At 48.2% G+C, this 15708-nt stretch overlaps 2 protein-coding genes across 11 annotated transcripts in view; one reads left to right on the plus strand and one right to left on the minus strand.

Annotated features, from left to right (window-relative positions):
- The window catches only part of CADPS (calcium dependent secretion activator), a 244038-nt gene that overhangs the window by 218921 nt on the left and 9409 nt on the right, over window positions 1–15708 (plus strand). For 5 of the 6 annotated variants that reach the window (XM_014518002.2, XM_025199035.1, XM_025199031.1 and 2 more), the window contains one exon: window positions 621–728. In XM_014518002.2, the coding sequence (XP_014373488.2) occupies window positions 621–728 (108 nt within the window). The remainder of the gene's footprint in view (window positions 1–620; window positions 729–15708) is intronic. The other variant, XM_025199032.1, reaches the window with a different exon arrangement.
- Window positions 1–15708, minus strand: part of CUNH3orf14 (chromosome unknown C3orf14 homolog) — a 76889-nt gene that overhangs the window by 20197 nt on the left and 40984 nt on the right. The window contains exon 6 of one of the 5 annotated variants that reach the window (XM_025199040.1): window positions 12609–13119. The exons of the other annotated variants lie outside the window; for them this stretch is intronic. Coding sequence (XP_025054825.1) covers window positions 13042–13119 — 78 coding nt within the window. The 3' untranslated portion in view covers window positions 12609–13041. Of the gene's footprint in view, window positions 1–12608; window positions 13120–15708 lie in introns of those variants that run through there. 5 annotated transcript variants of the gene reach the window in all.

The following is a 15708-nucleotide window of genomic DNA, read 5'->3' on the forward strand; positions in this document are numbered from 1 at the left end:
CACATGGGCGGTTTGGGGAAATCTGGTTTCTGATTGCACCCATTTATTTTACACCGGAAGGCTATCGGCGAGCTAAAATCTAAATTCCCAACAACAAAAGGAATGTGCTTTTTTTTTGGGTGCGGATGATAAAATGTGAATGATTGCACGCATCCTCACATCTTAGGAGAAGAAACAGGAGACCAGGGCTGGGTGTTAGCTTTCGAACTTCACATAATAGAGGGTTTGCATATAGGAGATGACACTGGAAAACCACAGCGTGATTTGTTGTTTCACTAATTAGGTCAACAATACCAAACATAGCGAGAAAACTTCCCGGCATCAGTGTGTCAAGGAAAGGCTTTATTCATCCGAGTGGCTTCCCTCTAGGCACAAAAAGAGAAAGAGCCAGTGTATTTACAGGATCGTGTGCGGCACAGGCAGCGTGGCAGCGTACAAAGCGGCGAGCTGTGCTGCCAGGTCCCGATACCCTAGGTCTCAAAGGGAGACGGGTGAACGGCAACAGCCTCCGTGCCGTAGCCAGCCCGGGGGAAAAGGAGCCGCAGCAGCAGGAGTGAGGGCATTCCCCCACGTGGAGATGTTCATGCTTTTCTTTCTCTCTCTTCTTTTTTCCCATACAGAAGCCGGGGATGGATGTTGCCGATGCCTATGTGACATTTGTTCGCCACTCTCAGGATGTGCTGCGTGATAAGGTCAATGAGGAGATGTATATAGAAAGGTTATTTGATGTAAGTAAATGCCTTCTCCTCCTTGGAAACCAAGCAGGAGACCCCCCAAAATGTGACAAAATAAGACAGGAGGATAAGTCACATTTTGAGACAATGGATTGGTTATAGATTTTTTTTTCAAAAAATCTTTCCTTTCCCTCTGACTCAGGCTCTTATCTGCTGTCTGCCTACTCTAATTCTATACTTTGGTCTACCGTGTCCTGGTCTTTATGTGTGTGGTTTTCAGGGTAACGGCATCTTCTCAGCCACCACTTTAATATGTCCAGCTTGTGAGAAACCTTTCTGTAACAGGAGCATCTCGGTCATTGTTTTCCTCGTTAAAAACCCCAGCCAGTTTTTGGGCAGAGGTGTGGGGCTACCTTCCTCCCATGCTACTTAATGGTTTCTGCCTGCCCAGCCCTCTGAGCCTGCATGTGACTTTGCCGGGCTACTTCTTTATATTGTGAAAAAAAAAACCCAAAACCCAGCTGGAAAAAAAAAAAAAAATCTGCAGTTTTATACTTCAGAAAGGACCCTACCAGGGTGTCAAACCCCAGGTCCAGAGGGGGAAAAGGAGTGGTAGTGCAACTCGGGCAGATCTGGACTGTCAGAGTTATTTTTCTGCTGCACCCCTTTCGTTCACCCAACTTCCCCAGAAACACTGACCGGGATGCCCGGTGGTCTGTATTTGTTTTAAATCTGAATGCATGCCCAAGGATTTATCTGTTTCTGTTGCTTCTGTCGTGTGACACACTTTCTGTCCTTGTAGCTATTGTATAGTGAAGGTTTTATGTTGAAGGCAAGCACTTCACACGAGTGCTTCAGTCTCTTATAGGATGTTTCTTTATATATTGATTTCTGTGTGAAGCAGTTTACATTCAGACTTTCTTTTCTTTCACCTCTCTGCAACATCATTTTTCAGTCTTCTAGCTCTAGAATTACAATAACCTTATATGCTTTGTTTACTTGCTCATTTGCTTCCACAGCGTATAAGGAAGCCTCCCCCCCACCCAACTCCTCCTTTATTCAATATCCTTCTTTCTTTCCTCGCATTCCCTTTCCCTTAGAAACCTCTTCTTACTTTATAATTCCCACTCTTTCTTTCACTGATATCCTATCAGATTAAAATGGAACTTATCTCTCATGTCAAATGTTTTATCACATTATATCAAGTGGCATGAATTAGAGTCAAATAATCTTCCTGTGTACATCTACTAGCATGACCCATATCCACTGAGAATGCCTCATTCATGCATAAAGCACACTAGTGACTTCTTAATGCTCTATGCACGCTCACTCTTCAGAGAGTTTTAAGCACAGAATGCCAGATATAAATCACCCATCCGATGGGCATTGAAAAAAACGCAGCAGCCGGTTCCCTCCCTGCAGCAGGTCTGCGAGTGCCCTGCCCCTCGGCGCTGAATTTTATTCCAGGGGCAGTCACATTTTCGGAGATCGTCTGGACTGTTCTTTTCAATGCCTAAGTTGCCTTTTCTTCAACCAGTTTCCCAAGATCCGCAGCTGGTGTGTCTTGAGTGCAGTCGGTGTGTGTACTGCCGTCGGTGTGCTTTCAGCCTTCTGCGTCATTCTCTCCAACTTCAGGACGTGTGTCATTGCAACGTGGGGGGGGGCGGGGGGGGGGGGGGGGGGGTTCAGTTTGACCCAGTCGCATTCAGGTTTGTCATATTGTATTTGTGTTACGCTAACGATAAAAACCAAAAAACCAAACAAAAAAGGCAGGAGCACCTGGGTGAAAGGCGAAAGCATGGGATGGCCTTTGTCCTGCCCCCTTGCTTTTCAAGAATTGGCGTTTGCTAGTCCAGCAGGCCGATAAGTGTGGTTGATCTTTCTCAGTAATGACAAACCTTAGCATTTTCACATCGGGGTGTGAACGTCGCTGCGTGCAGTCAGCAGCGGCATTAGGGAAAAGCAGTTTGTTCTGTGTTCTGGTACTGTGGCCATCCGATTTGGGGACTGCATCCTGATGGCCCTCTTCACATGCATCTCAGTCAGATGAGTCTCCTGAGGAAGCAGAGCAGGATTGGGCTTTTGGTTTACACGGAGTTGAGTCCAAACGGGCCAACTCCCAGGTGCCTGCGGCGGGCAGCTGACTTCTTCCTGAGATGAAAGTGGTTTGTGGAGGAAGCCAGTGATCCCCAAGTTCAGCTGGCGCTGCAGAGATAAGGTGCTGGCTGCACCAAGTGATTTAGCAGCAGAAGAGCTACTAAATTGGCCACCCATAATGCCAAGCACGGTGGCAGCTGGTGGGCACAAGCATGCACCGTGCCCAGAGGGGAAGGGTTTAAGACTCAGGCCCCTGAATAGTCATTCCCAGGAGTCTCTGCAGAAGGGGGTGTTCCCTGGCTGGCAGCGCTGCATCCACTGATAAATATTTTGGACTGTTTGAGCCTGTTTTCCTAAATATAGCACCCAGGCTTGCTCCTCTATCAGTCCGTGGTGAGCACCCACGGATTTCCATAACAGCAGGATCAGCCCGGTGGTATTATGTATTTTCTTACAGATGTTTGGGTGTAGGTTGTGATCTGGGGCACAGATGTGCAGCCAGAGGCAAACTCAGGCTGCCTTTCTCCCTGCAGTTGGTGCAGAGCGTGGCTGCGCGTCAGGCTTGGCGTATTCATCCGTCTGCATCACGCAGCTAAGCATGGCAGCCTTTACCTTCTGCATTGATCCCGGGGCAGATTTCTGTAGGCCTGAGCCAGTGGGTCACGAGCAGGGTTTGCGGCTCCAGGAGCTACAGCTTTAAGAAAGCAGGAACCCAAGTCGTGCAGAATTACATTTATAAATATTTAGCGAGGGCTGATATTGCTGTTCTTTGTGTGTCAGGCGTGCCTGTCGGGATTCACCGGGCCAAGGGAGTTCGAGTCCGACCCGTGACATTTTCTCTGGGGCAGGCTGACGTTGCTCCGTCGGCTGAAATGCAGCAATCCCGACTTACCTCCGTGGACTGTCTGACCCTCCCTTTTCAGTCTGTCACTGGAATCCCTCTGCCATGAATAGTTGCCTTCCCCATGGCAGACACGCAAGCCCCCGAAGCTTGTGAGAGCTGCGCGAGTGGCACTAGGAAAGGAAAGCTAGACCCTGTTCCCCTGCGAGTTATTGCAACTCGGATTGACTTGATGGGAGCTAGATCAGGCCCATTAAGTTGGCCTGTTAGCTGCTCTGTGTCATTTGTAGCTTCCTGTGGTCTCCAGTCCAGCCTTCCAGCACGCTCCTTTGGCTCTTCCCATTTATTTCTCAACTTTAGAAAATGCCAGGTGCCACTAGTTGTACCACGGACCTGAAAATATTTGAGGTGGTCCTTTAGGATTTGCTACCTCCTTCGTTCACCCTGTCGCCTTGCTGAGTGTTTGTCCGGCCAGCTCCTGCCTAGGGAACTGTATTCCGTGGCAGATACCACTCCTTGCAGATTATCTTCGTGTCGTTCTGTGGTCTATGTTTTAATCTCCTTTATTCTGTAAATTAGTCAGGTATTTCCCTGAAATCAAGTCATCATCTTAATTTTTTTAATCTGTTCTCTCTGGGTCACCGGAAGAACAGATTGACTGTGAAGTTCTTCCAGTAATCAGAAGCTAACTAGCTTTTTCGTGGTGCTTCAGTCTGACATGTCTTACTGATTTGGCCTGTTGCGCTAAATTAATGACATGATTGTCCAGCTAAGATGCTGTAATCAGGCCCATTGGGACAGACAGCTAGGAAGAGGAGGATGTAAGAAGACCTCTGTGGCGTGCTTTTGTGCTCCGGGTGGATGTGCCTATCTGCGCGTGTTCACGTGGTTTGAAAAATGGTGATGCATTGGAAAAAGAGGGATTACAAGCTTGTTTCCATGGTGGATGAAAAGCAGCTGCTTGCAGCTTTCTCTCACAAGGATGATCTTTTGACACGTTTGATCATTTAACACCAGTAGTGTAGGTTGCTTGCTATCAGGCCAGCTGGGAATAGGGGAAAAACTACCGTGGGATTGATCTTGCAGTCCTCCGGGCAGCTCCTGCCAAGCTTTGAGCCCTCTTCACTCAGGGCGCTCTGTGGTTTTCAGGACCCCAATTCCCTCTGGGGCATTTGGCCAGCAGGGACTAGGCCTCACAATGACAATTTTGTACAGCATTAGCCATACCTGCCATATGTGTGGTTTCGGCCAGTAAAATCCAATGTGACCAGAAAACTATGTGGTGGGCTGAGAGGATACGCTCTATACTGGCCTAAATTTTGTCCAAGCAGCAAAACGTTGAGGTAAAACGCATGCAGTCACTGGAAAGCAGCTGGGATATGAAAGGCTACTGCAGGTAGAGAAAGCAACTGTGACTTTCAGGATGCTCGTGCAGACCTCCGGTATCCCTAAAGAGCACAGATGGCATTTTTCTCTCTGATGATTAATTCAATATCTTACCGAAAGAAAACAAAAACCTGCTTTTGATATGAGAGATCAAAACGTCTAGAGAAGCTCCTAAGATTGTGAGACCTGAACAGAAATTAATTTATTTTTTTTCTTCCTTGTACTTCTTGAAGACACCAGCCTGAGTAGAAGATAAGGATTAAAACAGATGTGCTTAGTGCTAGTTCATCTGCTTAAATCTAGCAGCATCTCAGAGCAGTGATTAAAAAGCCATCTCTGACTTTGATGAAATCCACTGCCATGATAATATTGTGTCCCTGATAGCCTTCTTATGGGCCTCCTGTCTGCCTAAACCGGACATGGGCATGGAGATGATATATGGATTATCTGGGTCAATTATACACTTAATCTGCCTTCTAGGGATTAAACGTGCATAGATTGACTCTGCGTATTTGGCTTGTCCTTGGCAGTTATCAGATCAGTAAGGTTGCCCTTACCAAAAAGTCTGGTAAGAACTTAATCATGCAGTGATATGGGCCCAGCAAGGCAGGCGTCGTTACGGTGCTCGGTGCTTGGTGCAGAAGGCTCGATTTACCACTTCACTGTCACCGTGTACACGGCACTCGGAGATGGGGGGCAGGACAGGGGTGGGGGCAGGTCCACGACAGAGCCTGTTTGTGTTTGCAAGAAAAATCAGGATGCACGTGTGCTGACACGGAGCCACACTGAAACCAGCGTAGAGAAGGAAGCCGGGGATGGGCAGTGCGGGACAGTCCGGAGGGCTGTTTGCCTTCAGCTTTGACTGTACCGGCACTCCCCAGCCTAGAGACTCTCAGATAGCTTTTTTGGTATCTTCCCCGAGCTGGAATACAGCCCCTAAGGATGCCTGGCTCAGGAGCCAGCCCCAGGTTTTGGACTGTAATTGCACTGATGGCTAATTGATACAAATAGGAGACAGTGGTGGAGGGCAGTAATCGAGCTGGTGACTTAAACTAGTCGTGCACCAAGTGGTGTAGGTAAGGAAACGCTTTGGGCATTTATACACGTGCTAGGGGAGGCGTGAGGGGGGCGCTTTAATTAGCGCAGCTCCAAGACCCACACTAATTAAAAGCACCTGGAGTGTCATGTGTATCAGTGTCCCTGCACCGAAAAATGGCAGCAGGGTGCTTTGAACGAGCTCCAGTTTAAAGCGCCCCACTGCCATTTTGCAGTGTGGCAATGCTGATGCATGTGACGCTGGCGACCGGAGCGTGGTATTTTGCGTGCTCCAGCGGACTCGACTGATCGAGTCTGCTCGGACGCGCTGGAATTACAGCGCATCCGAGCGGGCTCCCTGCGTGTGTATAGGGGTCCTTTGCTCTTGTGAGCAGTCCTGATGGCTTCAGCTGAGACTGCTCGCCTGAATAAAGAGATCTATGGAGGAAAGAAGTCAGGTGCCCACACCAGACACATCCCTGGCATGGCAACCCTCTCATCAGGACTCGTGTTTGTGGAAGCCAGAATTACCCATGTACACAGGGCTGCAGCGTCGCAAGGAAAAACAGATCCCAGAATTGACTCTGGGCGTTAATAAATGCTTGCAGCCACATTTGTTGCTTGCTCTTAGACAGAGACAACAACTATTTTACCTCCTACACAGCTAGACTGCTCATTAGGGTACTCTCTCCCACTTCCAGGCCGAGATGGAATCCACTGTGCTATTTCGTCCTGGTTGTTTTTGCTGAAGAAGGAGTGAATTTTGAGCGGAAGAAAATAAGGCAAAGCAGCTTGGGGAAACGCTGCCTTTTTCGAGCTTGTCTTTCAATGCCATTCCCGGTAGAACTTGTTTTTCAGCGGAGGCAAAACATGTTGCTGTTTGAGCCTGGCGAGTTCCCGTTGATGGGAACGTTTGCTTTCGAGTGAGGACGGTCGGATGCAGGTCTTGTGCCTCCTAGCAGCTGAATAAAGCAGTCGCAAAGTAAACCGCAGTGGCAAATGCAGTCAGCTACAGTTACTGCTGCCCGGAGGACAGGGCACGTTGCGCACTGTGTTTGGGTTTGGGTCTGCAGCAAAAAGGGCACATTGTCAAACCCCCATGCCACTTCACGGCAGCTTTCTTCCTCTTTTGTGCTGCCAGAGGCATTTAGTAGACATTATTCATCCTAGCAAAGCAGGGGGGGGCATTTCCTTTCTGAATGGGGCTGGCTGCAGGTTTCCCAAGGTAGCGAGGCCAAGCTCGCACGTAGCATCTTACCTAGTAAGCACGTTCCTTTTGAGAAGATTTATTCTTTCATATTCAGTTAAGTGGGTTTCATTTAATTTATTTTGAGGAGAGTCTTAATAAAATAAGTCCTGTATCTCTTGCTGGATTTTGCATCCTCGTAAGAGTTATTCCTCCCCGATGTCTTTATCAGAACAGCTTTTCGTGTTCCAGTAGACATTTGGTGAAGACAGTTAATTTGTTTTCTTTTGCAGAGGAGATTGTTCCATTAATCATTCTAAGAAGTCAGACTGATTGCTCTGTTACTTTAAGGTCAGCCTAGGCTTGCTAACATAATGCGCGTGGTACTTTTTAGCGTTGGAGAATGTTTCTTTCAGGGTAAGCTGTAAGCAAAAAAAAGAAAAAAAGCTTGATTTTTGCCGTGAAAAGACCCCCAACCAAGGGACTTTGTGTGAAAAACTAGCACTGTCGCATTGCATCGCAGAAGGCGAAGCGTTCTGCATTCTGCTATGGGAGGTCACTTTGCTTAGCACCAGAGGCTTTCCAGCTTAGCCAGCACAGATTGTCAGATTAGAGCAGTACGCACACAATCGTAGCTGTGCAGTACATGCAGGTTGTGCATATAGTACGGGGCAGGATCTGCTCCCTGTGTTGGTGTCTAGGGGGGTGGGGAGGTTTCTTTAGCTAGTTTAAGCTCCACGTTGGATGCGAATATCAAGGTCCAAACTTGCATTCACAAACAATCCCAAAGTACCCCCACTCAAGCTGAAGCTTTGGTTGCAGGTATGGGGCCAGAGTTTGTAAGTGAAGATTGTCTATACACCTAGCACCAAAAAACCAGTGTATCCACATGGGATAATGTTTTAGCAATGGAGTCAGAGCTGAGGAAGACCAGCCCATGGCTGAAATTCAACAAGTGCATTTCCCTTCCACCCCCACAAGTGCCTATATCTGCCTGGGCAAACCTGCCCCAGCCCACTCCTCTCTGCACACAAAGCCCCCACTGGGCACTGGAGCAGGAGGCTCGAGCTTGTGCAGCACAGAGAGCGGTGGACGCTGGTTGGGGATGCGGCAGGTCCTTGGGAACCTGCACATCTGCTGGCCTAAAACCCTGTTTTAGGGGGGAGAGGGCAGGCCAATGGCCCCAGGCCCCCCTGGGCTGCAATAGTCACCCACCATGGGCTCCAGCAGTCACCCAGGTGGCCCTACAGCCTCCCCCCGGCCTGCGGGATGGGGCTTGTCACACCACTTGCCGGGACAAGCTCCCCGCCCACCCTTCATGTGCGGACAAGGCTTTGGCCTTGTGCACGGACAATGAGGGACTGTGTAATTCCCACCCCTCCCTCCCTGGTCTGTGGCCCCAGACAATCGCTCGCAGTGCCGGTGCGTGAGCCAGCGGTGCATGCGAGATTAGCAGCTATAGGTCACTTCATTCTTCTTGGTCGGCAGCTCTTTCCTTCCCCTGATAGTCCTTTGAGCCTCACCCGGCAGGACTTATGATATCAGCGCACAAAAATGCTGAGCAGGCGCTAGAAAAGGCAAGCCTCTCTCTTGGACCCCCCGCCGGTGACACAGGGGATCTCTTTTTCCCGGCTCACAGTGAATTTCCAGCTCGCAGTGAATACCTAGGCACTGGCAGCCGTTAGCTCCTCCTTTTGCAATTCACTGGGCGCACAAGAGGATTCAATTAGAGGTTACCAGGTCCACGTGCTGACATCTCCTGATTCAGTTCTAGGGTAAAAATGCAAAGAAACCCGGGCAGTGGAAGTACTGCACGACATGCAGTGTTATAGCGCACTTTATTAATCAGTGTTGCATCCAGTAACACTGTCACTATTATATTGCATTGACTGAGGCACTTGACACCAGAAAATGCTGCGTGGGTTTTGTGTTTAGCCAGACCCTTTCTGGAGGGGCCTGGGTCAAACATGCCGACCCCTTTCTGTTTTTAGGAGAGAGTAAAGAGAAAAGCCATTTCAGAGGTAGTGTCTGTGCAGGATGCAAGGCTCTCCCTTGCTCATGCAGAAGCTGTCCCATCTGTGATCGGTCCTCAGGTGGTCACATCCTGGGCACAGGCATTGTGAGTGTTGCTTGGGAGGAAGTAATGGGCTGAATACGGCTGGGCACAACCCCAGCCCTGTTTAGCACCCAGGAGTAAGGCTGCACCTCCAAAGTGGCTGCCACAATGACGAGCCGCAAAGCCATGAAACCCAAACACCCTTCCCCTCTGGGCTGCAGGGCAGCAGGAAATACACAGGGGCCCAGGAGCAGGAGCATGGGGGGGACTGGCACTGCCAAAGGTGGCAGTTTTGGCCCTCAGCTAAGCTAGGACTGAGCCCCCAGCTTGATGCTGTTGAGTTGCAGGAAGCGCAGCCGCACAACAACTGGAGTCCTGGCTACTGAAAGCTTTTGCAAGGCCAGACTCCTTCACTTGTAGCATCCTCCTTTCAAAGGAGTGCCCTGGACTTCTGGGAGTTTCATTCCTAAAGACGTATTTCTGGGCGTTTCGTTCCCTTTCAGTGCTGGGGTGTGCAAAGGGTGATCCCAGATGCTGCCATTTCCCAGCCTCAGATGCCAGTACCATAGCTGCACCGTGCAGAGCCACCAGAGATGGGGTCTGCCTGGGTCCGAGTCCAGAGAGCAGAGACGGGGCACGTCATGACATCTAGGTAACAGAAGACAGGTCCCGTGGGGATAGGATGGATATCTTCTGGGAGAGAAGGGGTAATTGCTTCAGAGCCCTTGATGCTAGCTTTACCCACACAGAGAGGGGCAACAGGGCCTCCATGAATTAATCATGCAGTTATTAATGATAGAGATATCACTCTCTTTTAGCATGGATCTGTTAGGGCTCCAAACCCTCCTTCCTGGGTGGCTGCATTCAAGAGCTTCCCCTTGCCGAGGTCAGTACGGGCTCGCTGCTCCTACCCAGTGAGATTGCATGCATGAGTAATGTGGCTTACGTCCATTTGGGGATGACAAGCCCCTTCCAAAGCTTGTTGAAGTCAACTGGAATCAGATCAGGCTGCCACGAGCACTTCCAGCATGGAGCTGCTCTTTGCACAGGCGTTCTCCATCTGAATGCCTGCTGCTTTTCTTCCCAGCCCGTGGCAGGGTGACTCCAGGGGCTGGACGGGGGTTTGGTAGCGAAATCCTGTGCAAGGGTCTGAACGTGCAGAGTCCACCATACAAAACCACCATGTGGCTTTGGGACAGCATGAACGAGATACAAGAACGCTGCCTTGTGTCATTTCCCAGGCGGCTGCACTTAGTCCCAGGTTGGGGAAGGGGCAGGAGCTAGTGCTTGCAATTGGTGTGTATGAGCAATGAGCATCTGTGCGTGGATAACACAGAGGCTCTGGTGGCTGTCTACAGACGCACTGAAACTCAGAGTTAAAGATCCTCCCCCTGCTCCCATGTGCTTAGGTGCTGCCACACACAAACGCGCGGCATTTTAATGTCCCGGGACACAGGTCCCTGTGAAAGGAACTGCAAGAATGTCTATTTTAATACCAGGTATACGCAGACCAGCCGCCACCAAACCAGCTCTGCGCTCAGCAACATTCAGGAGGAAACTGTTGGTGAAGGAGCAAGTGGGTTAGACATGTCCCTTCTCTCATTGATAACAGGAGTTGCATATCTCATCCAGTAAACACGGCACTGAAAATGTACATTGCGGGAGCGTGTTCTATAGAGACACCAGGAGGGGGGTTTACATGCAACTTCCATTAACACCAATGGAAGCGGCAGGCAGGAGACCCCCTCAAATCCAACTTCAACCCAATTAAGGGTGAAACTCCATCCTTAACTCGCCCTGTTGCCAAGGTCCCCGAGCAGTGGGTGATCTTAGGTACCATATGTACTGCAAAGCGCCGGCTGGGCTGCAACGCAATGGTGTGCGCGTTTCAGCTTTCGCTCTGGATTCCCTCCCGTGTGTTGTGTCAGGCAGACCTCGTACATGATTCTCACTAAGTTCTTGTGGTTTATTTTGGAGGGGGGGGGGAACTGATGTAACTCAATACCGTTTACGACTCAGACAGATGATTAATAGTTCAGGGTAAGAGCTTAACCCTATTATGTAATGCCGACACTGTGGTATTATTAAATAACAATGCAAATGATTTTAATATCAAGCCCCTTTGATTTTATAACACCCCCCGGTTAAGTTTTCAATGTGAATGAGATTTCACAGCTAAGGTATATAATACGCAGGGGGGGAAACGGTCAGAAATTACTGAGTAGTGTAGTTGCAGGGGATTATGCAAAATGTAGCGGCAGTGAAATCATTACAGTATTATTTTTTTTTTTTTTTAAATCCTTGCTGAAATGTAAGTCTGTAGCCTTAGGGAAAGCAGTTCAGCTGTTTATTTCAACAAGATCTTGCTATGACTGTTGTGTATGATGCAGTATAGAGATATAGAGTGCTTTAATGGTGTGACAAAATAAGAAAAAAGTGTGGTCGTGCTTTTTTAAAGCAGTTTTACAAGCTCTTTTCCTTTCAGATAAATGTTAGTAAAAAAAAAAAAAAAAGAAAAGAAAAGAAAAATGAAACATGTTTCATGTCAGGAGGAAAGTTTTTCACTAACATAAAGCCCAATCTTGCAAAACCTTTACTCTCTGAAGTCCTTACTCATGTGAGCAAAGTCCCTTAGGCAGGATCTTAAATAGTTTGTGTATCCAAAATATTTCTGATTTGTGCGTTCTGTTTCTGAACATAACCAACTTGCAGCTCCCTCGTAAACTAGCACAACACAATCTGTTATCAAAAAAACTTCGTTACCAACTTTCATTTTTCTAAATATATATATATAGTGCATAAAAGTTTAGCATGAGCTGTGAGGGGGAAATAATCTATCTGTTTTATAACAAAAAAGCAACTGTCTGCAGACTTCTTAGGTAATGTCTCATGATTGTGGGGTCTGTGACACCAAAAGATGAATTTACTCTTAGAGTAGGTTCAGATATACTTGGAGTACTCTGTAGACTATTTTACTTACTCAGAGGTATGACAGAGGGAGAGCGTGTATATATTCTTTTTAGGGAGTGCTGTATTATTTTATAGTCTGGTGGCAGTAATAGGAGGGAATATGATATATACAATATTGGTGTATAACCAATTGTTTGTGAACATCTGAAGTTTCTAAACATGGTAGTAATAGAGGAATATAAGCATAAGCTTGAAAGGCTAAAAAGCAGAAAGACCCACACATAAATGCTATTATATACTTAATGAGGCACGGTTTAAAAAAAAAATCAGCCACACAAGTTGGTTTTATCAAAGAAAATGTATAAATAACAACCAGCGATTCAACCTGCTTCACAAAGGGAGAAGCAGAAGGAAATGAAGCTAGCACTTCACTTGTGGCATTCAGATAATAGTATTTACCAGCCTAATCTTTTTTGGCTTAGAGATTGACAAATCAAGATATTATTATCAACAGGCATTAACACAAACACAACGCTTCCATTTCTTTTCTTTATTTTTTAACAATGTCCCTAAGTCCTTTAAATTTAATTAAACCTGGACAGTTCTCCCACATAGTGCAAATTAGACTTAAAGTAATATTAAATATTTGTTCTCAGTGACAACAAAAGTGTTGGTTTGTGCACTTGGGTTTAAACACATGCACACGCGCACACACACACACACTCACAAACACACACGGGGGGGGAAAAAATTCAAGCTAATCAAAGTTAAAATAAAGTCTCCCCCCCCTCCCGAAGACTACTGTCTATAACATGTTGTTCCTTATAGAAAGTGGGATATGGTGGCATTTGCTTGATTAACTTGCTCGACAAAAGTGACAGCTGCTGTGGGTGCATGTAGATAAGCTGCGCAGCGCAGTTCCGCCTTTGTACATCTGTCAGCAAAAAAGGAAGAATAAAGAGTGAAAAGAGACAAATTGGTCCCAAAAGGCAATCCATTCAACTTAGGAGGTTTGCTCTATTCAAGCACTCGCTGTGAATCTCAAGTACTAGGTAGCTTATTCAATTTCATTCATTCTTTAGAATGAGCCCACAAGTGTTTAATTTCTTATTCTGTCGCATAAAAGGGGGAGCTTTTTTTTTTATTGGGAGCATTAATGGTAAGACTAGCTGGTCAATGCCTACAACATTAACTCATCCCTAATTTTCTGTTTAACTGCATGCTCTTAGATCTGGTGCCGCTAATCTTGATATCTGTAACGTGGTAACTTCTCGCTGACTTCTCGGATTCAAAATCCAGAAATATTCAGGTGCCAGATAGCCACAGATTGTGTTGTGCTGTGGACTTGGGCATTTGCAGATAAGTGCAAGAATTAGCACGAGGCCATGATCTCAGCGAGTGCGAGACGTCATAGTCCGCTAGGGATGATGCCCATGCTCAGACCACATAGGAGCCTTAAGTCACGGGTGAGGATCCCAACGTGGTAGCCTGTACAAACACACAAGGCTGCACCCAGTTACACCAACTGGAGATTTGGCCCAGCGTGTGTGCGTGGCTGCAAAAAATAGGCTGCCTTGCTCGGAAAGATAATCTCACCTCGGTAAAACAGTGACTCAGAGATCAGGTTTCTAATGGAGAGAAAAAGGCCTCTGAGCATGGCAGTGTAAATTAATAATAAAAGCCTGGTTTTCATTGAGAAACGGGGGGGGGGGGGGAGAAAAAGTTTATGAACAAGTGGGATGGGTATTACTGTGTGGGCAGGCCTCAGCTTTCAATCCAGAAAACATATGTTAGCAAGGGAGACATGTTCTTCTTTCTTTTTCCTTTTGTGGCAGAAGGTTCTCTGCTCCCTTCTTTTAATTGACAATGGAGGCCCAGGGTTTGATTTGGGAGTCTTTTGGGGGACAGCCGCTCCTTCCACCCACTTCATCTGCCACCGTCCGACTCCTCAGCATAGCGACTGCGTTCGTGTGACTGTGTTGGATTTTCTAAGGTGCCTGTCGCTGCAGTGCCTGGAAATTCAAGGCCCTTCTCCTCTTCCCCGCAGCACTTTTGCCTGGAGCTTCAGGTGAGAGCATGGGGCATGGGCTGGAGCACCAGGCCCCATTCAGTCCAGGGCGAGAGAAGTGGCAGGTCAGAGGGGCATAGGACATGGCATTTCCTCCACCCTTTTCCATCTAGCTTAGCGTGCTGGAATGGCTTCAGGGCGTCCCACTCACATCCAAGTCTGGCTTGTGCTAGTGCACAGTAGTGACCCAGCCAATAAGGTGCCACACACTGGTGTGTAAAGCACGATGGTCTTTGTTCTCTGCCACCTCATGCTCACTGTCATGTATGCCCATGCGTAGCAGGTGCGATGCTCCTCGATCCCTACCTGATCCTGTACCACTCTACACTGATTTCTGCAAGGAGCAGAGGACTAGGAGGGGCCAACCATTTTGCCCAGGTGATTCTTCCTGTGCAGGTACAGGTGTGAAAGGCCCCTTGCCAATGCAGGGGGGCAGTGACTCTTTCAGGCCACTGCCATCCCAAAGCCAGAGCAGTCCCATGCTGTGCCAGCTTTCCCAGGTGTATGGGCTGAACCAGCCAGTGGCAGCACAGACGGGAAGGGCCGGGAAGTAGCATGGAGGCCTCGTGGCCATTTCCAGGCAGCAGAGAAGAGCTGTGCTGTCCTTCAGCCAGTGCCTTGGAGGTTTCTGAGGCATTGCAGAGGGAGATGTACCCAGAGGACCTGGAAGAAGAGGAAAGGGGCCTGAGGGTGTGGAAAACCTTGCTAATTAGAGAAGAAATCCTTTGAAGGCCCAGGTATGGACACCAGGGAATGGCGTTGCACACGTGCCATTCCCTAGGTAGCCCATACGTCACTTATTTTTGCTGAGAAGCCCAGGATAAGTTGCCACTTGAGTACTGTATCCTACCTCAGTAGAAACTTTGGTCTGGCATTTCAAGAGATGATGCAAATCTCCATAGTGCTGCTGGCCCCTGGTGCAGCAGGGTGTGCTGGAAGCAGCCAGCTCCCACCTGGCCCCCTCAGCCAATACCCTGAGGATCTGACAGTCTTCAGCGTGGCTTGCTTAACAGCAAACGGCCTTACGTTATTGGTATGAAAGGAGCCGGTCATCGGAGTTCGGGTCCACATGTATGTGGGGATGCTGAAATGCAGCCAAAGGTTACGCATGTCCCACCCTGCAAGTAGGGCTCATGTTCATGTGCCGTGGAGCTAGACAGGCAGTTTGCCGAGGCAGGTCCTGGATTCACATAGGCTTGTGTATGTAGTGTGCATGCAGAGTAAATCCACAACCGTGTGCAGGCTCAGTTCCTGACGAACAGATTTAAAAGCGTCCTAGGGCTGCAGAAATACTTCCCCTCCTAAGGGAAATGCAAGAGAGGAATTGTTGCTGCTCTGAATGCTTATGAGGGCATTAGAGGTGGAATTTGGTCTCCTGACCTGACTTCATGGAGGCGATGGCTTGCTGCAGTACCCGAGGATCTGGCTCGTGGAGCAGAGAATGGACACCATTCC

The sequence above is a fragment of the Alligator sinensis genome, unplaced genomic scaffold (assembly GCF_000455745.1).
Source record: "Alligator sinensis unplaced genomic scaffold, ASM45574v1 scaffold469_1, whole genome shotgun sequence".
Lineage (NCBI taxonomy): Eukaryota > Metazoa > Chordata > Crocodylia > Alligatoridae > Alligator > Alligator sinensis.